Below are 27933 nucleotides of genomic sequence, written 5' to 3' on the forward strand. Positions count from 1 at the left end.
CCCCCCCCCCCGTGAACAGCACTTGGCAAGTTCCTACTGAGCCGAGACCATTCTTTCAGAAAATAGAGGAGGTGGTTTGTGTAATAATTTATAGATCACATAAATATGTGACGATACCTCATAACACCAGTCTATTTCGATGTATTATAATACATAACCTATTTTTTTGGATCCAATGTATTTACTCTCCCTTTGTTTAAGAACTTGTCACTTAGGCCTTATTTTCGGACTTCCCTTTGACTTTAATGACCCTCTGGGGACAACTGAGGGTGTTTTTAAGTTAATCTTTTCAAGTTAAACTTTTTGTAACACTCATATGAATTGTAACTCACCAGATGCCGTATAACTTGCTTGGCAAATTTAATTCAAATCCTTAGCATGCATCATCAATAATATAATCTTGATGCATTCAGTTTTGTTAACATACAATATATTTTTCTCTGTCTAAATGAAGTTATGCTCATGTGGTACAATAAACAAGTCCTTTGAGTAATACAACCTAGGGGCCTATTGATTATTTTGCTTGTGACCTACTTATTATTTTCCAAGCAATATCTTGACTACATCATTGATGATACAAAAGGTATAGTAAGATTAGAACTGCCCCATGTCTCAGAATCATAGTAATGTTTGTACCAACGTGTGTAAAAGAAGCATACAGGTTTCCTGCGATACCAAAAGCGTAAAACTGATTTGAAGGCCCATCATGTGATGTCTAGCACATGTTGTTTGAGATGCTATTTAACAGGGATGTCAACCATGGCCACGTCAAGTACGTGACATTTGGACCTGTGGTAAGACTGGATACATGATGCTCTGCTCAACTAAATGCAGCGAACTAGTTTTCTTCATAAATGGGAAAAGGGTAAGCAATTCCTCTCATTTTGTTGCATGTTTTGAGAAAAAAACTAAGGGACAATCTGTGAACATTATGTGCGTATTACATTAAGTTAAAACATGTACATTTAATGCAATAAAATGAAATTATAATGTAGAAGAAAAAACAGACGGAGAAGATTTTATCGAACAAACAATGTATTGCAGTGTAACAAACAAAATAGTTTGCATAATAAGTCTCTTCCATATATTGATCACAAGTCAATTTTAGTCAGTAATATAATCCTGAGACAGTGCTATCAGGACATGATCTACGATTTTGTGATGTGGTCTGCCATTTTACACACATGACTGTCAGGAGTTTTCATGCTTCAGATTTTAATCGTATCTCACATGGATATACCTTGACATTTCACGCGCACGCACACGCACACACACACACACACACACACACACACACACACACACACACACACACACACACACACACAGACACACATACATACATACACACACACACACACATAAACAACTGTGTGCATTTGCACACAACTGCACACATACTGTATTCTTAAATACATATCAGACCTAATTAAAACATTGTTTTGCATTTGGGCTTCCTGTCCAGTACTGTGTCATCATTAATATTTGGCTTTGCCATGATTCAGATAACAGAAAAGAATCCCGACCCTGAGGAGATGCTCCTTGGTTACCTCAGAAGGAAAGGTACCCTAATCACCCTGTTTGTTTATTTTGTATATCATATCTTCTGTTAGATACGACATATATTTAACTCATATTCTGCAAGATGAAGTTTTACTGAAAATAAATCTATCAGTACCTGCATAATCACTGTCAGATGAAGGGAAAACAGCCATTTTATCCGAAACATGCAGAAGTGATGCCTAATGATATGCATATATTCTCTTTCTAGTTGGTCTCACAGGGACTAAGTATGGCTGTGGTGGGGGAGGATGCGGTGCCTGTACAGCGATGCTGTCTAAATATGAGCCAATCCTGGACAGAGTACTGTATCTTTCACCCATACCCTACCGCACTCAGTAAATGTTTTTGGTCATATCATGTCAGTTTTCTCTAATCAAACACGCAACCAACACACAGTTTAAATCAACATTGTTATAAACAGTAGAAGTGAAGTATGGCTGACCTTACCTCAATGATCATTTTGTAAGTGACTGTATTTAGCATTAGCGGTGTACCGTAAGGCCCTGCAGTAGTTTTCCTTAAAGTGTGTTCCAGTCACTACACAGTGAACACTTGCCTGCAGCCCATATGTGCCCTGCATGGCACATCCGTGGTGACTGTGGAAGGCATTGGCAGCACCAAGACCAAACTTCACCCTGTGCAGGTACAGTTGGCCATACATCCCTGTGTCTGCACTTACTGACATCCAATAATATATATATATTTTTTTCCATTTACCCATCATTCATAGAGACTTATGCAGTTAAGGTTCCCATGTAATCATTTAGTGACACCCCCCCCCCCCCCCCCGAAGCGAACCCATGACATGACATTTGTGTGAGTGCAGTAGGTCACTGGCTAACAGATATAAAATGTATTTGTGTGTGTGTGTGTGTGTGTGTGTGTGTGTGTGTGTGTGTGTGTGTGTGTGTGTGTGTGTGTGTGTGTGTGTGTGTGTGTGTGTGTGTGTGTGTGTGTGTGTGTGTGTGTGCCTATTTGCATGCATAGGAACGCATAGCAAAGGCTCATGGTTCTCAGTGTGGCTTCTGCACCCCTGGTATGGTGATGTCCATGTACACTCTACTGAGGAACAAGCCCCAGCCCGACATGGAAGACATCAGGGAGGCCTTAGGAGGTATGCCTCTGCAGGATATCATTACCAATCAGGATATTATGTCTGTACTCTCCCTTATTTGCACAGGAATGTGTAGGTGTCTGATTTCATTTGAAAGAAGTAAAATGCAGTTGGAAGAATAGATGTCTGTGATCAGTCTCATGTATAAAAGACTTTTAGGCTGGAGGCTGATGTGGAATTTCATAGCATGCTAACTGTTTGTTTTTGCCATTAGGGAACCTTTGTCGTTGCACAGGCTACCGGCCCATCATCGATGGGTTCAAGACATTCTGTGGCGTGAGTTGGAGTTTCACAAGTTACCCATTTGAGCTTTATATCCTTCAACACAAATTTTGAGTTGTATGTGTACACTGGTGGCCATGTTGGGCAGCTGTGTTCTTCTAAAATGATTTTATTCTGTATTCTGGCCTGCCTCCTCTAGGCCACGGACTGCTGTCAGAATGGTGATGGTGATGACAGCTGTTGTAAGAGTAATGGCAGCTATTGCTCTAATCAATCCAAAGATGTGAGTCACTTCACATCATGACGTTCCAGAAGTTCTTTTGTAACTTAATGATTGTTTCATTGTTACACAATCATTAAATGCAGCATGTTATACTGTGCACCAACATGTAACAGCATATTGTAATCTGTGTTTACATAATCTTAACCCTATTTTATTTCTTTGATAATCTGTACTTAATAGTATAGTAACAGTATAACAAGAGATGTGTTATAAAGTCTGGCTGAATGTTAAGATGACTATGATGAATATGATATATATATAATATAATATGAATTTTCATAAACACTTGAATAGATGTCTGACGAGCTCTGTGACATGCGTAACTCGTTACCACTGGACCCGACTCAGGACCTCATATTTCCACCTGAACTTCTGGTCAGTAACTAACGATCAGCTTTGACTGGACAGTGGTGTGCTGAGGGTGGTAGGAAACAGCCCATTAACATCTGATTATTGTTATTTGCTTTGATTTTCATTTCACGCGAAGTTGATGAGGAAAAATCAAGAGAGCAGCCGCTTGTATTTCAAAGGAGAAAGAGTGAAGTGGATTTCAGTGGAAGACTTGGAAGATCTGCTGGAACTGAAGGCGGAATATCCTGATGCCAGACTGGTTGTTGGAAACACCACTGTGGGTGAGGGGAAGCGATGTCCAGTGTCCATATGTAGCCACCAATCACTGTCCAGTGTCCATCTGTAGTCACCAATCATTTCCTGAAGCCTAAGCATCAAATATTTCACATCAGACCTAACTACTCATGGGTAAACTGTTGATTCGACTGCCAGTGATTTATTTTCTCCTGATCATGTTTCTGTGCACACCCCATCGTTCGATCCACAGGACCACAGATGATGCTGAAAGACGTGCACCACCCATTGATTATCTATGCTGGAGGCCTGTCAGAGCTGAGCAGAATTAAGTGGACCGACCATGGTAATCAGTTACAGGAACGAATCTTAGCATCTTAAAAGAAACTGCAATAACTACGACAACAAAACCCTTATCTGTTCATTTATAAAGCACTTTGAATTACCAATGTGTATGAATTGTGCTACATAATTAAACTTGCCTTGCCAGTGGGGCAAACATTTGCATGTATCCGTTTAGCAGAGGCTTTCATCCAAAGTGACTTACAGTACAGACATAGTTTGCATCTACAGATATAGTTTTCATCTATCATCACTTTGGTGCTGTTGGCACATTTCCCCACCAGTTCAGTTACAGGAGAGAATATTTAAACCCGGTCTGTCTTTGGACCTCCACACCAGGTCTGACTGTATTTAAACCCAGTCTGTCTTTGGACCTCCACACCAGGTCTGACTGTATTTAAACCCAGTCTGTCTTTGGACCTCCACATCAGGTCTGACTGTAGGTGCGGCATGCAGTCTCTCCCTGCTGAAGGAGACTCTTGAGGCAGCTGTACGCCGTCTGGAGCCAGAGAAGGCCAGGGTGTACCAGGCCTTAGTGGCCACTCTGCGCTGCCTGGCAGGGAAACAGATCCGCAACATGGCCGTGAGTCTCTCTGTGATGTCTGTGTTCGTTTCTACATCTTGGTTCTCTTGCAGCATTTGTTTTTTAAGGCACGGCAGCGCTAAGGGTTAGGATTGACCATCTGTCAAGCGAAGTGATGTTGACATGAAATGTTATTCATATTCACAGACTCTCGGGGGAAACATCCTCAGTGCCAATCCCAAATATGATTTGAACAGCATCCTGGCGGCAGCAGGATGCATTCTCCACGTCATCTCGAAAGGTACACACACACACACACACACACACACACACACACACACACACACACACACACACACACACACACACACACACACACACACACACACACACACACACACACACACACACACACAGCATCCTGGCAGCAGCAGGATGCATTCTCCACGTCATCTCGAAAGGTACACACACACACACACACACACACACACACACACACACACACACACACAGCGCCCTGGCAGCAGCAGGATGCATTCTCCACATCATCTCGAAAGGTTTGTCTTCTTTCCTTCCAGCTTCTACCATTATATTTAATCTCAAATCACTGATTCTATCATCAATGTTAAGATTATGTTTGATGTATGATGTTTAATATTTCCCTTTCTAGATGGGAAAAGGGACATTCCACTGGATGAAGACTTCTTCACTGGGTTTGGCAAGACGGTTCTAAAGCCCAGTGAGGTCCTTCATGCTGTTGACATTCCCATCAGTAGACCTGTACGTTCCTTTAATCAGCCGCTGCTGTTCCTTTACTGGAGCCACATTCCTTCCCAAGTCTTACTCTTATTGTTTTTGTTTGCTATATATATTTTATCAGCCTGTACAACAACTTAGCACATCAGTTGTCAGCTTAAATGAGCTTCATTTGACCTGGCAACTGTGGGCAGCCTCTCAGGCTGTTCATACCTGACATCACCATGTGCCTTGGGTGGTCTGATCACAAGTGGGCACTAAATAAGAGTAATATAATAAAAAGATAAGTGTTATAATGAAATGTAAGGCGCAGTAAGAATAGAGTACACATGTAGAGCTCAGTAATAGGCAGATGAAAAGAGAAATGTTTTCAACCTGCATATAAAAATGCCACATTTGGCTCAGGAGCTAGGTGTGGACTGATGTACTTAGAGCTGTCCATTTGTGATCGGCTCCCCGAAGACACATGTTAATACCAGGTGTGAACATGGCTTCTGATCACGCCTGACCTGTGCTCTCCACCTGTTTCAAACCACCTCTGCTTCTTAACCATTTTGTTTTGCTTTCCCTCTTATTGTTTAAATTGTCTTTCACCGCTTATACAGCACTCTGGCACAACATTTGTGATTTGAAGGTATTTATAGCCATACTCTGCCTTGTGAGCCCTACAGCAGGCACTCAGGTCTCAGACCACGCTGTCTCTCTTTGCAGTGGGAGTTTGTGTGGGCCTACCGCCAGGCGCTGCGGAGGGAGTTTGCCTTCTCTATTGTCAACGCTGGCATGAGAGTGACCCTGAGGGAGGGCACCGATGAGGTGGAGTCCCTGCAAGTGTTTTACGGAGGGGTGGCACCCACGCTGCTCAAGGCCAGACGCACCTGCAAAGAGCTCACCGGACGGTAGGTGTGAGAGTGACCCCACTTAGTCTCCAGTCTCTCTGGCTTATCACAAACTACTACAGGTAGCCAATCATTCGCTCTGGCTTATCACAAACCAGCACAGGAAGCCAATCATTCGCTCTGGCTTATCACAAACCAGCACAGGTAGCCAATCACTCTCCCTGGCTTGTCACAAACCAGCACAGGAAGCCAATCACTCTCCTTGGCTTATCCGGGTGCAATCAGTGAGCATGCTACTTCCATAGGGCTGTTGCTGAAGCGTCAGCGGAAGTGTCAGCCCTCGTGCTCAGCCCTTTTCGTGTGAAGACCTTTTTGGGTAAAGACGTGCAAGTCTACCTGTACAAGTCCACCGAAACAAGGTTCACAAACAAGGTAAACTTTTTCATTTTGACTCTGCCATAGCCATGTGTCACAGTAGCATCTCTGTTGTCACTGGTTGTCAAAAAAGATCACAGCGCAGCAGACGGCAGCGCAACCTGGGTAATCTCCGCTCACTTCAACAAACCTCTTCGGCTGTAACCTCTTTCTCTGTTGGCCTGTGGAACTGTCAGTCTGCAGTCAGGAAAGCTGATTTCATCTCAGGTTATGCCAACCACCTCTCCCTAGGGCTCTTAGCTCTCACGGAGACATGGATCACACCTGAAAACAATGCTACCCCGGCAGCACTCTCCACCAACTATGCCTTCTCCCATACTCCCCGGCCATCTGGTCGTGGAGGTGGGACGGGGCTGCTGATTTCAGACAACTGGAAATTCACTCCACTGCTGCCTTCAAACAGGTATGCCTCCTTTGAATATCATGCAATTATGGTAACTGCTCCTGTTAAAACTTATGTGATTGTTATCTACCGTCCACCAGGACAACAGGGTGATTTCGTCCATGAGCTGGACACCCTGCTGTCATCCATCCCTGAGCAGGAGTGTCCAACACTCATCCTTGGCGACATGAACATCCACCTAGACAATCCCAACTCAGCTGACTTTCGAACCCTGGTTCACTCGTTCGACCTACAACAGGTCCCCACTCCTCCAACTCACAAAGCAGGAAAAGAGCTTGACCTCATCCTTGCTCGGAACTGCACCACGGACAACCTAACGGTAACCCCTCTGCATCGCTCGGACCACTTCTTCATTCGCTTCGATGTTCGGCTCATTGAGCAACCCTCTGTCCCCCCTCCGATGGTCTCGTTCCGGCGCAACCTCCGCAACCTCTCTCCCACCCACTTTTCCTCTCTGGTTTCTTCTGCTCTTCCACCTTTATCCACTTTCTCCTCACTAGGTGTCGATGATGCCACAGAATCACTCTGCTCCACTCTGAGCTCATGCTTGGACACTTTGTGTCCACTTTCCACCAGACCTGCTCGTTCTACCCAGTCTCATTCGTGGCTGAGTGATACCCTCCGAACGCAGCGCTCCAATCTCAGAGCAGCTGAGAGAAAGTGGCACAAATCTGCAGCACTGGACGATCTTGCAAGCTACCAGACACTGCTGGCCTCCTTCTCATCCAGCATCACTGCTGCTAAGAAGACTTTTTTCAACGACAAGATCAACGGTGCAACTGACGCTCGGAGACTATTCTCCACCTTCAAAACTCTGCTCTACCCTCCTCCTCCTCCCCCAGCTACTAACCTCACTGCTGATAACTTTGCTTCCTTTTTCACAGAGAAAGTGGCAGCCATCGGGAAACAGTTCGACCAACTGTCTCCCCCCCCTAAGGGCGCAACCGTCAATGGCTCATCATTTCCTTCTCTCACCCCTCTCAGCGAGAGTGAGGTCTCCAAAATCCTAACAGGTAGCCGTCCAACTACTTGCCCGCTGGACCCCATCCCATCCAATATCCTTCAAGCCATATCGCCTGCCGTCCTACCGGCAATAACACAGGTGATTAATGCTTCATTTAATTCTGGAAGATTCCCTTCTTCATTTAAAGTGGCTCGGGTAACACCGCTGCTGAAGAAGCCGTCTCTCGATCCCACTCAGGTGGAAAACTATCGACCGGTCTCACTTCTCACGCTCCTATCAAAAACCATTGAGAGGGCAGCTTCCAAACAGGTCACAGAGTTCCTATCAAGGAACAATCTCCTCGATCCAAACCAGTCTGGATTCAAAAGTGGTCACTCCACCGAAACAGCCCTGTTGTCTGTGACAGAGGCCTTGAAAACAGCTAGAGCAGCAGCTCAATCCTCAGCTCTCGTCCTGCTTGATTTATCAGCTGCGTTTGATACAGTCAACCACCGCATCCTTCTGTCCATACTGTCAAGTATGGGCATTTCTGGCAAGGCGCACTCCTGGTTTGAATCGTACCTCACTGGGCGCTCGTTCAAGGTGTCATGGCAAGGTCAGCTGTCTGTACCTCACCACCTTACCACAGGGGTGCCCCAAGGCTCGGTGATGGGACCACTTCTCTTTGCCATTTACACCACGTCGCTGGGCCCTATCATCCGCTCGCATGGTTTTTCCTATCATTGCTATGCCGATGATACTCAACTGTTTCTGTCTTTCCCTCCTGAGGACACCACTGTCTCGGCGCGGATCTCGGACTGTCTTGCTGATATATCCACATGGATGAAAAACCACCACCTTCAGCTGAACCTGGCCAAAACGGAACTGATGGTCTTTCCAGCCAAGCAGGCCATCCACCACAACATCAGCATCAATATTGACTCCTTGTCTCTTGTTCCATCCAAAACAGCAAGAAACCTCGGGATCATTATTGATGACCAACTGACTTTCACGGACCACATTGCCTCTGTCTCTAGGTCCTGCCGCTTTGCGCTATTCAACATCCGCAAAATCAGGCCGTACCTAACCCAGTATGCCACCCAGCTGCTGGTGCAAACCTTGGTGAATTCCCGCCTTGATTACTGCAACGCCCTCCTAACGGGCCTGCCGGCTTGCGTGGTGAAACCACTACAAATGATCCAGAACGCGGCGGCGCGTCTGGTGTTCAACCAACCGAAGAGGGCACACGTCACCCCGCTTCTTATTGACCTCCACTGGCTGCCTGTAGCTGCTCGCATTAAGTTCAAGTCACTTATGCTTGCCTACAGAGTGCTTGATGGTTCTGCTCCCACCTACCTAAATGCCCTTGTAAGGGCAAATGTTACACCCAGGATGCTGCGCTCTTCTAGTGAGCGTCGTTTGGCACTGCCGTCTGTGCAAGTACGGCAGTCCAGACTATTCTCATTTGTAGTTCCACGTTGGTGGAATGAACTACCCAGCACTACCAGAGCAGGGGCGTCCCTCTCTACCTTTAAGAAGCTTTTGAAGACCCAACTCTTCAGAGAGCACTTCCCGTCCTAACTGGCACTTCGACTAGTGCGTAACTTGCAATTACAGCAGTTACATTTCTGCACTTCTTTCTTTCTTTTTTATTTCATTTTGTTATATTTCTTATGTAAAGTAGTATTTATTTATTGTTACACCAGGTTCTATTGCTCGTAGCTTGAATATTCTCTCCCTTGTACGTCGCTTTGGACAAAAGCGTCTGCTAAATGACTAAATGTAAATGTAAATGTTATCACAAACTACTACAGGTAGCCAATCACTCTCCTTGGCTTATCACAAACCAGCACAGGTAGCCAATCACTCTCCTTGGCTTATCACAAACTACTACAGGTAGCCAATCACTCTCTCTGGCTTATCACAAACCAGCACAGGTAGCCAATAACGGGCCCAGGTCAGGCCCTAGTGCCCTAGGATCAGTTCAACAAGCAGTTGCTTTATTGGTTAGTACATTAGATCCCTACAGATCCCTATGCAACAGTTAACTGGTATCTAGGTGGTTTCTTGTGTCCCTGTAGACCGCAAAGTGACACCACAGGTTTGATCAGTGACCTTGACCCTGGCTCTGATTTTGCATCCATCTGGACCAGGCCAGGGTCAAGGTTCATCCTCCAGTTAGCTGCTGTTTGTGAGGGCTCTGGTCTCTCCACAGGCCCTGGAGGGAAGGTCAAGGTTCATCCTCCAGTTAGTGGCTGTTTGTGAGGGCTCTGGTCTCTCCACAGGCCCTGGAGGGAAGGTTCATCCTCCCGTTAGCTGCTGTTTGTGAGGGCTCTGGTCTCTCCACAGGCCCTGGAGGGAGGAGCTGCTGGAGGACGCCTGCAGGCTGCTGCAGGAGGAGGTTGACCTGTCCCAGGGAGCCAATGGGGGGAAAGAGGAGTACCGCAAGACCCTGGTGCTAAGCTTCTTCTTCAAGTTCTACATGCAGGTCCTACTGGAGCTGAGGGAGAAGGTACTAGAATGCCTGTAACGAGCTGTTTAGTCAGACATTTTGGTTTCATTTATGGATATGGTGATGGAAGATAAGTTGTACCACACAGATAATAAGTAACAGGTTATATGAGTAATTCAAAGCAATGACGAAAATGTTTTTGTTTTTGATTGCATTTTGGTTGTGATGCATTGCAGATTGAGAGCAAACTGACTGAAACTGAATCTTATTTTGTAGGATGTGTGTGTTAGTGATTTACCGTTGGATCACCTGAGTGCTCTGAAGCCCTTCAAAAATGAAGTCCCCCAGGGAAAGCACTCATACCAGGTTTGGCATAGCGGAACGATTCATGTTTTTACCATTTTTTCAGATGCTGGTTATGTAAGCCTGGCAATATTGAATTTGCTTTCATTTTGGATCATGCAGCTAGTTACTGATGCCCAGTCCTCCAAGGACCCAGTTGGACGTCCCAGAATGCACCAGGCTTCATTCCAGCAGGCTACGGGAGAAGCGCAGTACTACGATGACATACCACCTGTCAGAGGGGAGCTATTTGTTTCTATGGTGACCAGCACAAGAGCTCATGCCAAGATTCTGTAAGCTGATCATTTTGACTGAATCAATAGAATGATAGCAGCTTCAGTTCTTAAGAGAGAATACTAATCTACTGTTTCCCCATACCAACCAGTTCCATTGATGCCTCAGAGGCTGTTGCCATGCCGGGGGTGGTCACCTTCATCTCCTCTGGTGACGTCCCTGGTCAGAACCGAAGGCTGTGGTTCAACAATATCGAAGAATTGTTTGCTGAAGAAGAGGTATCCCCACCGTCACCCCCCCCCCCCCCCCCCCCAAGCACAGGATTATAACGACATAAACCTGACAGGATTATTATGATATTAATACAACACCGTTCAGATACTGATAGCCACTTTGTGAGACGTATGTGTGTTTTCCTCGTGTAGGTGATCTGTGTGGGTCAGATCATCGGCGCTGTGGTGGCACAGACTAGAGAGCAGGCCAAGAGGGCAGCAGGGAGGGTCAAGGTGACCTATGAGGACCTGCTCCCACTGTTCTTTACCATAGAGGTACAATGAAGCACTTACCACATACTTAACACAGTTCAAAGTTCAAAGTTCAAAGTACTTTATTTGTCATTGTCACAAAAACAACGAGACAGTAGAGGCAGCAACAGACAGCTAAAAATTTAAATTGCTGTGGACATTAACTGCCACAGCTAAATAATAATAAATAACAATCAATGAATAGATAAATAAATATCCCTGAGTAAATTAAAAAAAGAAATATATACATTGAGGTGCATCAATAGTTGCAGGGTGGAGTGTTAAGAGTGCAGTCTATGAGGGCGGGCCGGGCTCGTGTTTATAAAAGGAGATACTCTCAGTGTAAAAATATAAGGGGCCCTAATTTCATTGACTGCCAGCGGGCAAAGCAACAGGTAAAGGCAGTCGCGCATGAACTAAAGCTATCGTGTGGCGTGTGGGAGCGTCTCGATGAACTAAAGCTATCGTGTGGCGTGTGGGAGCGTCTCGATGAACTAAAGCTTTCGTGTGGCGTGTGGGAGCGTCTCGATGAACTAAAGCTATCGTGTGGCGTGTGGGAGCATTGTGCTGACCAACCCATGTTTGTGCTCATGGTATTAAATTAGCACAATGATTATGCCAAGTTATTAAATCAGCTTTAGTTCATGTGCGACAGACTTTGTTCGTTGATTTGCACGCTGACTGTCAATTAAATTAGGGCCCACTATGTCTAAAAGTGTTCAAATTTATGGTGGTAACACAAAAATATGTTGTTTTTTATATCAGGAGGCCATAGAACATCAGTCCTTCTTCAACCCCAAGAGGAAGCTGGAGAGAGGCGATGTGGATAAAGCCTTTGAGGAAGTGGACTGCGTCTTAGAAGGTTACCTCACATACTGAGTTACACTTTGGATGAGTTTATTCTGCCGAGTGTTGTGAGTAAGTGCCCTCTGTTGGGGCTTAGAGGAGATGTTCATGGACGTGGACTGCGTCTTAGAAGGTTGCTTCGTCGTGTCTGTGGTTGGTGTTATTTTTGTGTGTGTCATGGGTAACCGTCCTGTTTCGGGGGCACAGGGGAGTTGTACATGGGGGGTCAGGAGCACTTCTACATGGAGACCCAGGGGGTGATCGCTGTTCCCAGGGCTGAGGCGGGGGAGATGGACCTCTTTGTGGCCAGCCAGCATGCCGCCTTCACTCAGGTGAATAGTGCATCGGCCACACGTCATGGCCCGTCACTTTAGACTGCAGACTTAAAGCCCAGAGAACATTCTGGAAAATGTATGGTATGGAAGCCCTTTTCTGCCAATGTTGATGAAAAAAAAAAGATCCTGTAAGTCATTATAATGAGAAACTTTCACCAAACTTTCTCAAACTTTCTCATTTCTACTATAATTTTGTTTTATTTATAACTGTAAAAAAACAAGTTGTGGATTTAGGCCTTTTATGTGGAAAGACAGAATGTAATACATTTTAACTTAAATTCAATTCAATTAAACTGCAAATTAGACCACTGGAGTGACCTATCAATGTAATCTTCAACAGGAAGTGGTGGGCATGACCCTCGGTATTGATTCCAATAAGATCACCTGTCATGTGAAGAGGCTTGGAGGAGGCTTTGGGGGGAAAGTCATGAAGATCGCTGCCCTGTCAGCCATCACAGCCACTGCTGCACACAAGTATGCGTTCACACATCTGTGATGTGGCTGTGCTTCCCCCTTTATTCAAATATAGTTGTATATGTTCATGGTTTTATATGTATTGTATATTATATGTAATAATTCTTGTGTTTATGCAGGACTGGTCAAGCAGTTAGATGTGTTTTAGATCGTAGTGATGACATGCTGATCACAAGCGGAAGACATCCGTTCCTGGGGAAGTATAAGGTGTGATCCAGTGGCATTCTGGGGCATGTAGTTTTTTCCTACAGCAACATGACAGGGAATTGATGTTGGTCTATTTTTTTGGTAGGTTGGCTTCATGAGGGATGGGACAGTTCTGGCTGTGGACATGATTTACTATAGCAACGGGGGATGCACACTGGACGAGTCCTCATTTGTAAGTTTATTAAATGAAGAGAAAGAACTCAACCACAACAAAGGTTAAAAAACAGACCATGACATGTTTACATTTAGTCATTTAGCAGACGCTTTTATCCAAAGCGACTAACAAGGATGTATACACATTTTACATTTACACTGATGGCACACTGCACATCAGGAGCAATTAGGGGTTCAATGTCTTGCTCAAGGACGCTTCGACAGGGAATCGAACTAGCAACCTTCTGATTACTAAACGACTTATCTACCTCCTGTACCACTGTCGCCCCGACAGTCCTGTATTTTTCATCAATCAGTCATACCATGACCAATCTACTGTATCTGTGAACTCTCTTGCATCTACCCAACTCTGTGCTCAGATCATGGAGAAAGCTCTCCTCCACATGGACAACGGCTATGGGATTCCTCACCTGCGTGGCCGAGGCCTGGTGTGTAAGACCTACCTGCCGTCTTACACCGCCTTCCGGGGCTTCGGGGGTCCCCAGGGCCTGACCATGATAGAGAGCGTCCTGCAAGAGGTGGCCACGTGCTGTGGACTGCCTGCGGAGAGGGTGAGAGATGCCAACATGGCTCAGTGTGAGAGATGCCAACATGGCTCAGTGTGAGTGATGCCAACATGGCTCAGTGTGAGAGATGCCAACATGGCTCAGGGTGAGAGATGCCAACATGGCTCAGTGTGAGAGATGCCAACATGGCTCAGTGTGAGAGATGCCAACATGGCTCAGTGTGAGAGATGCCAACATGGCTCAGTGTGAGAGATGCCAACATGGCTCAGTGTGAGAGATGCCAACATGGCTCAGGGTGAGAGATGCCAACATGGCTCAGTGTGAGAGATGCCAACATGGCTCAGTGAAGCCCGTTAAACATCATCAAACAGACAATGATCAAGGCTTATTTATAGTTATTTTGGGGAGAGAGGGGGGTTGTAACTTGAAGCCTTTTAAACATCATCTTCATGGTGCTGAAATAAATTATCATATCAGATTTGTTTTGTTTTTGTTCTGGTTTGATATATTTTAAAAATCACTTTGTCATCTTGTCGCTTGTCAAAATCATTTTACATTAATTTTCTATTTTGAATTGAGACCATCACTGAATCTGTTTGTTTGAATGTTTATATATTTCAATATGCCTGTACCACGCTTTGAAATGCCTTTGGATATGAAATGTGCTGTACAAATGCACTTGCCAGCTTTTGGTATCGTCCGAGTTACATGCATAGATTGGATTTGATGCAATTTATTACCCTAAATGCACTGCTCATTGAAATTCCGTGGGCCACTTTCCAGCCTGCTGCACACATCATGGCATCCTGCTGATGTAATTTACTGAAATAGCCCGAGTAAATCGCCCCCTAATGTCCAGGTTAGGCAGCTGAACATGTACAGAGACAAGGAGTCCATCACCCATCACAAGCAGCTCTTCTCCCCGCGCGACATGCTGCGCTGCTGGGACCAGTGCCTGGAGAAGGCCCAGTACCACGCCCGGAGGCAGGCCATCCAGCTATTCAATGCCCACAACCACTGGAAGAAGAGGGGCATCTGCGCTGTGCCACTAAAGTTTGGCATCGGCTTCTCCAAGGGCTTCTATAACCAGGTGGGAAAACATGAGACTCCCAGGAGGGCAGGAAAACAGCAAGACTGGGTTGTCTATTTGTCTGGTGTGTGTTTTTGTCTGGGGTGTGTTTTTGTCTGGTGTGTGTTTTTGTCTGGTGTGTTGGTACTGATAGGGTAGAGTGCATCACAGTATGGCCAATGTTGAATCCCAGCATCTGAGAAGAAGGTACCAATGCATCCTGCATGTTAAGGATGCACGTGATCTTTATCTATCTTTCGCGTCGGGGTGCTGTTCGCCCTGTCGGGGCTTATTTTCCCGATAATGACCGGCGTTCTATACATTATCCCTTACATATTTTATGTATTTATGAAAAATATATTTTTCCAGTTATCAATGATATTATTTATGAAATGTCCATTTGCCAGTTATTTGTGATGTTTTCAGTTTCAGCTATTTATCCATATGCTAGTTATGTATGATATTTGTTTATTTTTTCTGTCTATGATACATTTCCACTACAGTTACCTATCATATCTGTCCATTTTCTGTTATCGAAAATCTCCACATGCCAGTTATCCATGATATTTGTCCATATGGCCATTATCTACGGTTAGTTTCTTTATGTGTCTGTTGTCTGTCGATATGTTTCCCCTCAGGGTGCGGCCCTGGTGAACATCTACAAAGATGGCTCCGTACTGGTGTCTCACGGAGGGACAGAGATGGGACAGGGCATCAACACCAAAGCCATGCAGGTCAGGAACACACAGAGGAGATGATTCTTTTCTTAGATAGACTCTTAACCTTTTCAGAAGTGAGTTGTTTGAACAATGTCGTACCCTGGAGTGAGTGAGGTTTTTCCCCTGTCCTTCTGGAGTTCCAGACGAACGTTCTAGAGTTTCTTTGTTAGCTGTGGGAAAATGTGAAAATCTTTCCACGTTTCGCTGCAACGTCATAATACCGAGTTCTCTGTTCTCTAAAGTTCTAAACACACATTTGTGATCGTGCTCCCCAGGAACCAGCGAGAGCTCATCACAGATTTGTGATGGTACTCCTCAAAGGGTTAAGAACACACACTGCTCTTTTTTAACCCAAATACGTGAACCATACGTCTTAATCTTATAAACTCAACTTGACCTTAGAAACTCAGAATTGCTCTGGATTGTGTTAACAGACGCCAACAATTAAAAGAGAGGCACCATAACAAGTTAAACTACCGTAAATCCTCAAATAGTGGCCGGGGCTTTTATTTACTTAGGCTGCACAGCGCACCGGCCTGTATTTGGGGCAGGCTTGTATTAGGGGCAGGTCTTTATTTCTTACCGGCTCTTCAGAATGTTCAAAAAAGTTCCGTTGATTTGAATGGGGCACCCCAAAGCCTGAAGAACATCTTTTTCTTAGCGGAAATCAGAAACGGCAACAAAATCATTAAAAAGAGGTATTTTGGAGGAATGTCTTCTATCGTTTAGGCAAGTAACTGTATAATAACAAATTCGCCTTGTAGGCTGAAACATTTCTTTTTTTTATTGCAAACAGCCATGAAATTAGCCAACATGAGGAGAACATGTATTTATGAAATGCATTCAATTCAATTGTGCTGATGGACTGATTCTGGTAGGCTACAGTAAAATATTGTAACGTGCAGGAATAGTCGCCCCATAATGCCGTGCGGCGGGCGCATACTTTCCTCTATGTGATGCACTAGCGCTCAACGATGTTTCTTAACAATGTTCTTTATTGTTCTCATTGCATGTCGTTATTCTGTGTTGGGACTGAGTTTATACAGGTGTGTGACGGTAGCACAGTCTCTTCGTGATAACTTGTACCAGGGCATAAATCCCGTGCCATTTTGACATTGTGTTGTGTTTAGTGTTTATTAAGTAACCATAACAAATATTCCATACATCCATGATTTGTTACAATATGCTACCGGTACCTTTTTTACCCCCGGCTTATATTCGGGGCCCGGCCTTTATTTGTCCGTATCGACCACGCCCCCGGCTACTATCTGAAGCCCGGCCTCTAATTGAATCCCGGTCTTTATTTGAGGATTTACGGTAAGTGCTGAGCACTAACAAGTGATGTTGAAGTTAGCTACCATCTTTTTCAGATTGCAAGCCGCATCTTGAAGGTGCCCATGTCCCTGATCCACATAAAGGAGACCTGCACGGGCAACGTCCCCAATGCCGCCCCCTCCGCCGCCTCTTTTGGCACTGACGCAGTAGGCATGGCCGTCAAGGTGCACCGCTACATCCATATCACTATCAGAAAATACTTATATCAATACCAGCAAATACCTCCATCAGTATCAGAAAATTATTATATATCAGTATCAGAAAATTATAATATATCAGTATCAGAAAATACTTATATCACTACCAGCAAATACCTCCATATCGCTATCAGAAAATACTTATATCAATACCAGCAAATACCTCCATCAGTATCAGAAAATTATTATATATCAGTATCAGAAAATTATAATATATCAGTATCAGAAAATACTTATATCACTACCAGCAAATACCTCCATCAGTATCAGAAAATTATAATACATCAGTATCAAAAAATACTTCTATCACTGTAAGACAATCATTATAATACTATCAAAAAATACTTCTATCAATATCAGAAAATACTTTTCAGACCTCTGAAAAGTGATTTTTTTTAACTTTGATATATTACTAATGCTTTTAGTAGCATACATTGTTACTCTAACAACATAGCTTGATGTTGAGGTGCTGTGTTTGTAGCATGCTATGTGTGTCTGTGGATAGTGTCAGAACTGACTGTTGCTGTACACATCTATTACAGGACGCTTGTGAGAAATTAATGAATCGCCTGGAACCAGTGATGCAAAAACATCCAAGCTACACCTGGCCTCAGACGGTATGGGATTCACTGTCATAGGCTAACATGAACTGTGACTCTTTTCTACTAAAAAAGGATACTATATCAATTGTCTTTTTTTCTTCAACAGGTTGTCGAGGCATACTGCCAGAAGATTAGCCTGTCTACCACTGGCTTCTTCATGTATGTATGTGATTTAAAAAGGGAAAGACACACAACTCACAAAACTCACCACAGTAATGTTCAACTAGAGTCACCACAGTGATGGTCTTTGGAGCGATGAAAGTGTGGGAGTGTGCAGGCCTCATAAATATACACCACAAGTTCATAAATGTTTTAAACATATTTAACATACATCAAATATTTAACATTTAACTTTTAAATAACATCTAAAAATGATGAATACAAATATGAATTGAATGACATTGACAATTGAATGACAATGACAATGACAATACCATGCAAGCTACTTCAGCACAGGAAGTAGAAATTTGACCTTTGACCTCTTGGTGCGAGGTGCTCATGAATGACATTGATCCTCTTCTTCTCTGCAGGGGACCCCACACTAATGTGGACTGGGAGAGCGGGGAGGGCAACGCCTACTACTACTTCACTTTCGGGGCCTGCTGCTCGGAAGTGGAGATTGATTGCCTGACAGGAGACCATAAAGTATGAAGCCGCGCGTGTAATTCAACCCTCAATACCTCCAATCAGACCAGCATCGCTGGTCAGGAGATTGATTTTTTCCCCGTGTGTGTTTCATTAAGATGATCGTTTCTTTTACATCACAGAACATTAGGACTGATATTGTGATGGATGTTGGAATGAGCCTGAACCCGGCTTTGGATATCGGACAGGTAAAAAGGCAGAACTGTCTGATGAATGAAAATATATGAGAAGAAATATAGCCCTGCAGAGATATACTGTTTGGGGGAAATATCCAGTTATACATAGTAAGTTTGTTCTTGATAGGCACCAGCAGTGCGATGGCTGTTTTGCACATTGCAGGAGGCTTTGTATGAAAATGTATGAGAAGAAATATAGCTCTGTAAATACAGTACATGATGCTACCATATTCATATATAGTCAGTTATATATAATCAGTTTATTCTGTAAATACAGTATATGATGTTAACATATACATATAAAGTCAGTTTATTCTTGATAGCAATCAGCCGTGTGGTGGTTTGTTTGATGTGTGATGTGCAGATTGAGGGAGGCTTTGTGCAGGGCGTCGGCCTCTACACCATCGAGGAGCTCCAGTTCTCTCCTGAGGGGGTGCTGATGACCCGCGGGCCGTCTCAGTACAAAATCCCAGCCCTCTGTGACGTCCCTCCCCAGCTCAACGTCCACCTGCTGCCCGACTCTCACAACCCCCACGCAATCTACTCCTCCAAGGCAAGACAACGCAACACGTCCCAACACAACTCCCAATTCCTCTTTGAAGGAGCATTTAAAAAATACACACACTTAGAAACACAGCAACACCCCTGCCCCCCTCCCCACACACATAAACAGAAAAAATCCCACTGTTAAGAAATCTGCTTGTGGTCAATTCTTTACTCTCCGTGTCATTGAAAACTAATGTTGTCGTCTCCGTGCCATGGCTGGTGTTTTGCAGGGGATCGGCGAGCCTCCCGTGTTCTTCGGCTGCACCGTCTTCTTTGCGGTGAAGGAGGCCATCGCAGCGGCCCGCCGAGAGCGAGGCCTGAGTGACAGCTTCCCTCTGAGCTCGCCCGCCACCGCAGAGAAGATCCGCATGGCCTGCGAGGACCAGTTCACTAAGATGGTATGAAGCCACTGAAAGATCTCGGCACTTAGGCTCACAGAGGTACTCAACCGAACTAGAGAGAGTGATGGGTTTCCACTCGTATTCCTTTCATTGGCCAATGCCATGCAAGCTACTTCAGCACAGGAAGTAGAAATTTGACCTATGACCTCTTGGTGCGTGGTGCTCAGATTTGACCCCAACACTATGAGGAGCCAATCACCTGACCTGCATAAGCCACATGACCAATGATGACAGTACACCACAGACCCTAAAAGGGCCATGATTGAAACCAGCCTATGGGGAAAACAAACTTCCTGTCGCCAAAATAGCTGATGCTAACTGACCGAAGCTAACCCTTTAAGATTTGACCCACTGGTTACTTCATGATGGCATGAAGTCAGATTGTAGGGCAGGTTTGACCCATAGAGATCGGTATCACCATGATTATATGTGTGGAGGCTATCCTCTAAGCCTCAGTGTGGACGGCAAAGTGTTCCCAACGCGTAGCAAATAACCCTTGGTCCAGGCATGAGCTCTCTTTGGGTGATGGTCCCGTTTATTATGAAGGTAGAAATTTGTACATAAAATTGGTCTTTTCACCCAGTGCTGTTTGCTTTCTAACAAGATGCTGTCGGTGAAGTGGGTTTCGCGGCTACGGTAAGAACCGTGTGTTCCTCGCCATCCACACCTTTCCCTAATTGATTAATCACACCTGAATATATACCCAATTTCCTGTGACGTGCCACACCTAGTGCTCCCCCAAGTGGCTAAAATAAGTAACACTAAAATAAAGCTCACTAAAAGGTGGATAGAAATGGCTCCTACAATATGAGATGGCCATTAAGGGGTTAAGGATCAGTTCCTGGTTGGGGAGAGTGGGGTAAGATGAGTCGTTTTTTTTTTTTTTTTACTTCAGTCGACCTACAGCCAAGGGAATATGACACAGGAATAAAACTCATGCATACAACATCAAGTTCAGGATGTTTTCCATCAACTCAAATAGAAAACAAGCTATGGTCCTGTGGCTGAAATTGGCCCATGTTATGGGTAAGTCGAATTATCTGAGAAAACAGTTATTAACTGTTGTATAAATCAGATTTTGAAGTCATTCTAAATATAATTATAAATAATTAGACCCCTCATTCTGCTGATTTTATTGGTGTTCATGAAATAAACATGACAACTGATTTGTCTACAGTTCTGAAACTCTGAAAATGGTTTGCCAGGTCTCTTACGATTAAGAAATAGAACATGGAAGTCTTAAATAGAATGAAACTTTTGTTCTTTTGAGGTAGTCAGTGTAGACTCTCCATTATATGTTTGGCATAATAGCAAATAATGAAGCCTATAAACATAACATTACATCAGATAAACTCCAACATGTCACATAATGTTCTGAATATCCATATAGTATTAACATTAACACGGTCACATAAGTAAAAATGCTACTCAAACTGGCAAAATCCAATTCAAGTCAAATAAATGTAATGCATTTAAAATGAGAGCGATGCCTCCTCGTCATCCCCAGGGAGGTAAACAAAAGCTAGAGCGACAGGCACAGGACTATGGTGCCCCTATCTGTTTGTCTTCTGTAATTACGTGGCATGCCAGCTGTTATACGCCATCTTAAATATGAAATATAATGTCAGTTATTCAGTGTTAGGATGCAACACTCTTATAAACGTCAAATATTTTAGTTAACTTCATGTTAACATGAGGGGATAAGATGGCCCTGTTCTGTTGAACGTACCCCCAAGGCTCTGGCTCACTCTGCCCCACTACCACCAGCACTTCTCTCATATGTTTTTACAAACTGCCAGTATATCAACATATCTGAGATAATTTCTTTAAACTGGGAAGTAGGGCTGAACGATTAATTGCATTTGCGATTTAATCGCGATATGATAGAACGCGATTTTCTAACCGCAACGTTCGCGATTAAAAACATGGTCTAAAAAAAAAAAATTATAATAATTTTTTTTTTAAGATGGTACATTTTGCACACAGTGTTTAAAAAGTGCATGCCTTGTGTTTATTCTTACAATGACTGTTTAAATTACTTAAATGCACAGTAGCAAAGCCACCGATTTGTTGTTCTTGATTCTGTAATGAGCAGTTAAATACAAATGTAAAATGTGGGAAATAATATTTTACACTAAATGTATCTAATATTGTGTTGGTCATATTTAAATCATACATTACGATTTGTTGGGATTTTTTTTTTTTAAATCGCATATTAAATCGCAATCGCAATATTTGGAGAAAAAAATCGCAATTACATTATTTTCCCAAATTGTTCAGCCCTACTGGGAAGTGAGACTGATTATATCTGCTATGCCAAAAAAAAAACTTTGACAAAATATGCTTACCACTTCATCCACATGGTTCTTTCGGAAAAAAATGGAGAATGCTAAATGTAGGGGTCACGTGACAAAAATTGTATTTGGTTGCCCAAATACGGGGGACAACTTCCCCACCCTCTCATCTTCCCCCACTCTCGCTCACTGTGATGTTTACGCAGGTTCTGCCTGTGAGTACCAGTTCACCAAGATGCAGGAGACAGGAATGTTTCTCGGCCTTGGCGAGGCTCAATCCAAGAATACAAAACTGTTGTGCCCAAAATGTGGCTTGCTCAAAAGGACAGGACCTCAGATGACATCATAGTAATTGATCGTTTAAAGCAGCACTTTCATCTTGCCTCCGACACAGCTTTTGGAATATAAAATTGATTGGATCCTCGAGTGGCCTCCTTTACCCTTGATCTAAGTGACCTCATTCCCCCATCTCCAACACACAAACCACAAACAGGTTATAGATTCAGCTCATTCTGCTGCTGACACAACATTGTGTATAATGTAAGGTCTGTTGGCACAGTGAGAGAGGGTGTCTTGCTTGAAACATTAGTGCAATAAAAAAAAACATGATTTAAACATTCGGCACTTTGGTTATATTGCTTTCACAGTGGGACTTAAAACTGCTTAGACTACAAGTTGAGCTGGTTGGCTTTGTAGTAATACCCAACTTATGAGTTCTGGTTCTTGGAATCACAGTTTAATGGCTTCGCAATCTGCGCAAACGATTACAGATTTACAGTGCAAGACGCGACAGGCTGACACATTCACCTGTAAGAACATCTGGATCCTTAGTCCACTTTAAAAAAGAAGAAAAAAAAGAAATCCAGAGGAATGCATGCTGTGTGTTATTATTCTTTCAGATGTGCTGTGTTTGACCTGACAAACTGTTTAACCCCTAAATGCTCCTGTTTCTTTCAGGTACCCTCTGCAAAGAAAGGACTTGGCACACCATGGAAAATCGACGTATAAGCCGACGAAGACCCTGACAATAATTCACTCATTTAGGAAGAAAAAGAAGACAGACAGAAAAAAACAGGGTTTAGTTTCAGCGCTGTAGTCTGTAGTCTGTAGTCCCCCCCCCCCCCGTTTGCTTACGCATCCTCTCTGGTTCTGCTTTGGACCCTCCCAAAAGTGTTTGTGTTTGTCCTTAACATCAATAAAACACAGAGTGAGGCCTCACCTATCCTTCCCCTGAGTGAGACTAGGCCGTGACTCAGCAGTCCGACCACACAGGAGGCTCCGTGTGGCTGATGGTGACTCAGCAGTCCGCACAGGAGGCTCCGTGTGGCTGATGGTGACTCAGCAGTCCGCACAGGAGGCTCCGTGTGGCTGGTGGTGACTCAGCAGTCCGCACAGGAGGCTCCGTGTGGCTGATGGTGACTCAGCAGTCCGCACAGGAGGCTCCGTGTGGCTGATGGTGACTCAGCAATCCGCACAGGAGGCTCCGTGTGGCTGATGGTGACTCAGCAGTCCGCACAGGAGGCTCCGTGTGGCTGGTGGTGACTCAGCAGTCCGCACAGGAAGTTCCGTGTGGCTGGTGGTGACTCAGCAGTCCGCACAGGAAGTTCCGTGTGGCTGGCTGGCTGTCTGGCTGGCTGGTGTGCAGCATATGACGGGGAAACTCCGCAAACACAGCCCTTTTGGGCCTCACTGATGCAACAACAAGAATGTTCGTAGACATAACACCACCACGTAACACATGAATAAAACCTCTTTATTTCTTTTTCAAATGCAGCAGATTTTCGTAAGTGTGTTAAGTTGTGACTTATACATTGCATAGCAGCTTGCATAGTCACATTCTAAATACCACAAGAAAACAGGTATGATGTAATCTGATTTATGTCCATCATCTTTTCATATTAAATCCAGGAGAATCACACTTCCTCAGTACAGTGTGCTTTCTAGCCACTACTTCTTTGATTACTTCAGTTTTGTTGTAATATAAAACTCTCTACTATTAGTACAAATATATATTTTCACACATATAAGCAGCAGACTTACAAGGTGAGCCAAGGTGAGCCTTAAGGGAATAAAAAAACAAACAAGATATTATAGTAATCTTTCTGACAAGTAGGTGCATACAAATTATATAATATTAGGATTGCGTTTCTTTGACTCTTATTTAAAGACAAAAGCTCAACAGGCATTGCACAGTAGTAACAAAAAGTGAGACTATAATTTTCTTAAAGTCAAGCCGTATAATCATGTGTAATTGCTGCTCGGTAGAGGGGACTTAAGGACTCTCAATAGCCCATGGTTGAAAGGAGCCTGGCTCGCTAATTGGAACCTGAAATAGAGAGGTGAAAGAAAGACAGAAAGAAAACATTACATTCTTTATATTATACTCTTTACTCACCGGAAGACTATAACTGTCTTTAGAGTCTTATTCATTCCACATTAGATAGGTATGTGAGAAGAACAGATGGGCCTAAAAAGGCAAGTCCAGGCTCTCACAGTGTTGTATATAATACAAAAAAAGTGATTTACTGGGCTAAGGACGCATTACAAGGCACTATATATATATAAAACCTGCGTGAGGCATGATTAATATACATTATATGTTATATATATATATACCATCTGCGTGAGGCGTGATTAATATATGTTATATATATATATATACCATCTGTGTGAGGTGTGATTAATATATGTAATAATAGGGCTGTCAACGTTAACGCGTTAATCTATGAACGCAATATTTGAACGCAATTTAAGCAATTAAAAAAAAAAAAAAAAAAAATATTTTTTATTTATTTATTTATTAATGCCTTTATTTGGATAGGACATGAAGTGAGGCGGAGAAGAGGTGGGGAGAGGATTGGGAAATTACATCAGGCCAGTGTGTCCCCTCGGGCAATGTAGCCCGTAAGTAGGGGGCTTGGCCTACCATTTTATGGGAGCGATGAGGGACAGGTGGGGGTTGAATAGCCCCCCATGTTCAAAGTGGGGAATGACAGAAAAAGTTTGAGAACCACTGCGGTAGTTGAAGATGGAGAGAGCTGAGGGATTGTTGGGCGGAAAGTCTCTGTTTAAGAGACAAAATGACGGAACAATCGACAAAACTAAAGTTGTATGTAGCATTTGTCAAGCTGAATTTAGCTATCACAGAAGCAGCTCGTCTTGAAGTTATCACCTTAATGCAAAGCACCCGTCAGAAAGCAGTCCCAGGTTAGATGATGCCAACCCACACTCCACGACTTCTCTGGGAAAATAACTAGACCACTCCGTGGGTTGCCGGTGACTGTCGGCCCATCAACATAGTTGAGGACAGTGGGCTGATTGAGGTGATTCGCATTGCTTCAGGGGAAATTCTTACAATTTACCTTTGAGGGGCACCATTGTGTTTAAAAAAAATACAATTAAACAACAGTCTAAAATACACGCTGTCTGAAGTGATTACTTGTTTATTTATAAGATTTAGTCTTAAGAAGAAAAACAAACTTTTAATCGCGATTAATTAATTTCAAAATGTGCGATTAATTAGTTAATTTTTTTTAATCGATTGACAGCCCTAATATATACACCATCTGCGTGAGGCGTGAGTAATATATGTTATATATATATATAAATATACCATCTGCGTGAGGCGTGATTAATATTTGTTATATATATATACCATCTGTGTGAGGTGGGAGGCACAGGCCAGACAGGTCCTCTCAGGAGTGGCAGGACTGTTAAACTCAAAGGGGCCGCTGAGGCCAGCATCCCTCCTTGCCGACGCCACCGCGTCCTTCAGGGCGAAGAAGACGGCACTGCCCAGGAACAGGGCCGGCTCACCAATGCCCTGTGAAAGCAAAGGACAAACACGAGATCAGAACACTGGGAGCCTGATCGGAGAGCACACACACACACACACACACACATATACACGAGATCTAATCACTCGGATGGTAGAGCAGTTTAGTGTTGGTGTCTGTCTAATTGGTTGTTCTGTTGGGTTTGTGTAGATGTATGTGTTGTGTTGATGAGTTGTGAAGGCATTTCTGATGTGTTGTTTGGTGTAGTGTCATGTCGCGTAGTGTCATGTCGCGTCAGGGACTTTTTTCTGGTATGTTGGTAATGTGTTGATTGCATATATTCGCCTTGAGACAATTTTATTGTTTTGGCGCCATATAAATTAAATAGAATTGAAATTTAATTCAATTTAATATATTCAGCTAGCTGAATAATGGAAACCTTCATCATGATAATTTTCAGGACATTTACTGGCAGTCTGTACGCCTTTGCAGGAATAAATCCAGCACACCTTAGAGTCGATGGTGTGGGAGTTATAAAAACATCCAGAGGTCAAATACCCCTATGCCCCCCCCGCACACACACAACCCAAGCTCTACTTCCTGAATAACACAAACCCACCTTGGAGGAGTAGATGGCATGGGGGTTCTGGGAGCCCGGCAGCAGGTAGATGTTGAGCTGGAGAGGCACGTCACATATGGCGGGAATCTTATACTGGCCGGGTCCGCGCGTGTAGAGCACTCCAGACGGGGAGAACTTCAGCTCCTCCATGGTGTACAGCCCCACGCCCTGCATAAACGCCCCCTCGATCTGATAAAACACACACACGCGCGCACACACACACACACACACACACACACTATCAGCATGCTAGAACAAGCAATTTAGATGTCCTTCATCTTTTTAAAATTTGTATAGGTACATATTCTGAGAAAAAAAATTCCAAGCAAAATCATATGGGCCACAATTGTTGGCACCCGTGCATTTAATAATTTGTCCAGCCTCCCTTTGCCAATCAAACAGCACTGAGTCTTCTCCTATAACCCCATATAAGGTTGGAGAATACATAGCAGGGAATTAGAGGCAGCCTAAACTGGTTGGTTAATGTGATAGATTCCTTGATTAGTCTTTAACATTCACACTCATATGCACACACACTAGATAGAGTTCTTGATTAGTCTTTAACATTCACACTCATATACACACACACTAGATAGATTCCTTGATTAGTCTTTAACATTCACACTCATATGCACACACACTAGATAGAGTCCTTGATTAGTCTTTAACATTCACACTCATATGCACACACACTAGATAGAGTCCTTGATACGTCTTTAACATTCACACTCATATTCACACACACTAGATAGAGTTCTTGATTAGTCTTTAACATTCACACTCATATACACACACACTAGATAGATTCCTTGATTAGTCTTTAACATTCACACTCATATGCACACACACTAGATAGAGTCCTTGATTAGTCTTTAACATTCACACTCATATGCACACACACTAGATAGAGTCCTTGATACGTCTTTAACATTCACACTCATATTCACACACACTAGATAGAGTCCTTGATTAGTCTTTAACATTCACACTCATATACACACACACTAGATAGAGTCCTTGATTAGTATTTTACATTCCCCACAAACAGCCAGACTACAGCACACACTCAGGCGGTTAATGGAGGTTGGTTTGTGTTATTGATCTGGTAGAGGACCACCATGGAGGGGTGGTTTAACAGCGGCTCCTTCGGGGGTAGGACTATAAATCACTGTGATTACCTGACCGATGTCAATAGAGGGATTGATGCTCCTTCCAATGTCCATAACCAGGTCTGTCCTCACGGTCTGAATGGAAGCCAAAGGGAATTTAATTACCTCTAAATGTGAATTTTAATTTGAAATTTTAACAATAATTTGAAAAGGACACACACACACACACAGACACACACAGACACACACAGACACACACACACACACACACACAGACAGACACACACACACACAGACACACACACACACACACACACACACACACACACACACACACACACACACA

The 27933-nt window shown here is 43.6% G+C and overlaps 2 protein-coding genes across 4 annotated transcripts in view; one reads left to right on the top strand and one right to left on the bottom strand.

Annotated features, from left to right (window-relative positions):
* The first annotated feature begins 808 nt into the window (after positions 1-808).
* On the top strand, positions 809-19792 carry aox5 (aldehyde oxidase 5). The gene is made up of 33 exons (XM_031558558.1): positions 809-865; positions 1506-1563; positions 1772-1868; positions 2098-2206; positions 2551-2677; positions 2892-2953; positions 3099-3182; positions 3477-3557; positions 3670-3814; positions 4021-4113; positions 4541-4692; positions 4840-4933; positions 5303-5412; positions 6100-6284; positions 10355-10517; positions 10923-11092; positions 11185-11311; positions 11459-11581; positions 12323-12419; positions 12611-12735; positions 13079-13212; positions 13332-13419; positions 13505-13591; positions 13953-14144; positions 14959-15189; positions 15807-15902; positions 17258-17386; positions 17962-18036; positions 18128-18180; positions 18552-18666; positions 18789-18854; positions 19207-19395; positions 19619-19792. Exons 1-33 carry the CDS (start codon positions 809-811, stop codon positions 19790-19792), a joined length of 3888 nt encoding a protein of 1295 aa, XP_031414418.1.
* A 4028-nt stretch (positions 19793-23820) lies between these two features.
* aox6 (aldehyde oxidase 6) overlaps positions 23821-27933 on the bottom strand; it is a 28197-nt gene continuing 24084 nt past the window's right edge. For all 3 annotated transcript variants that reach the window (XM_031558525.2, XM_031558526.2, XM_031558527.2), the window contains 4 exons: positions 27657-27722; positions 26479-26667; positions 25739-25906; positions 23821-24409 (listed from right to left, as the gene is read on the bottom strand). In XM_031558525.2, coding sequence (XP_031414385.1) covers positions 24356-24409; positions 25739-25906; positions 26479-26667; positions 27657-27722 — 477 coding nt within the window. In that variant the 3' untranslated portion in view covers positions 23821-24355. The remainder of the gene's footprint in view (positions 24410-25738; positions 25907-26478; positions 26668-27656; positions 27723-27933) is intronic.

Source organism: Clupea harengus, chromosome 21, assembly GCF_900700415.2.
Source record: "Clupea harengus chromosome 21, Ch_v2.0.2, whole genome shotgun sequence".
NCBI lineage: Eukaryota > Metazoa > Chordata > Actinopteri > Clupeiformes > Clupeidae > Clupea > Clupea harengus.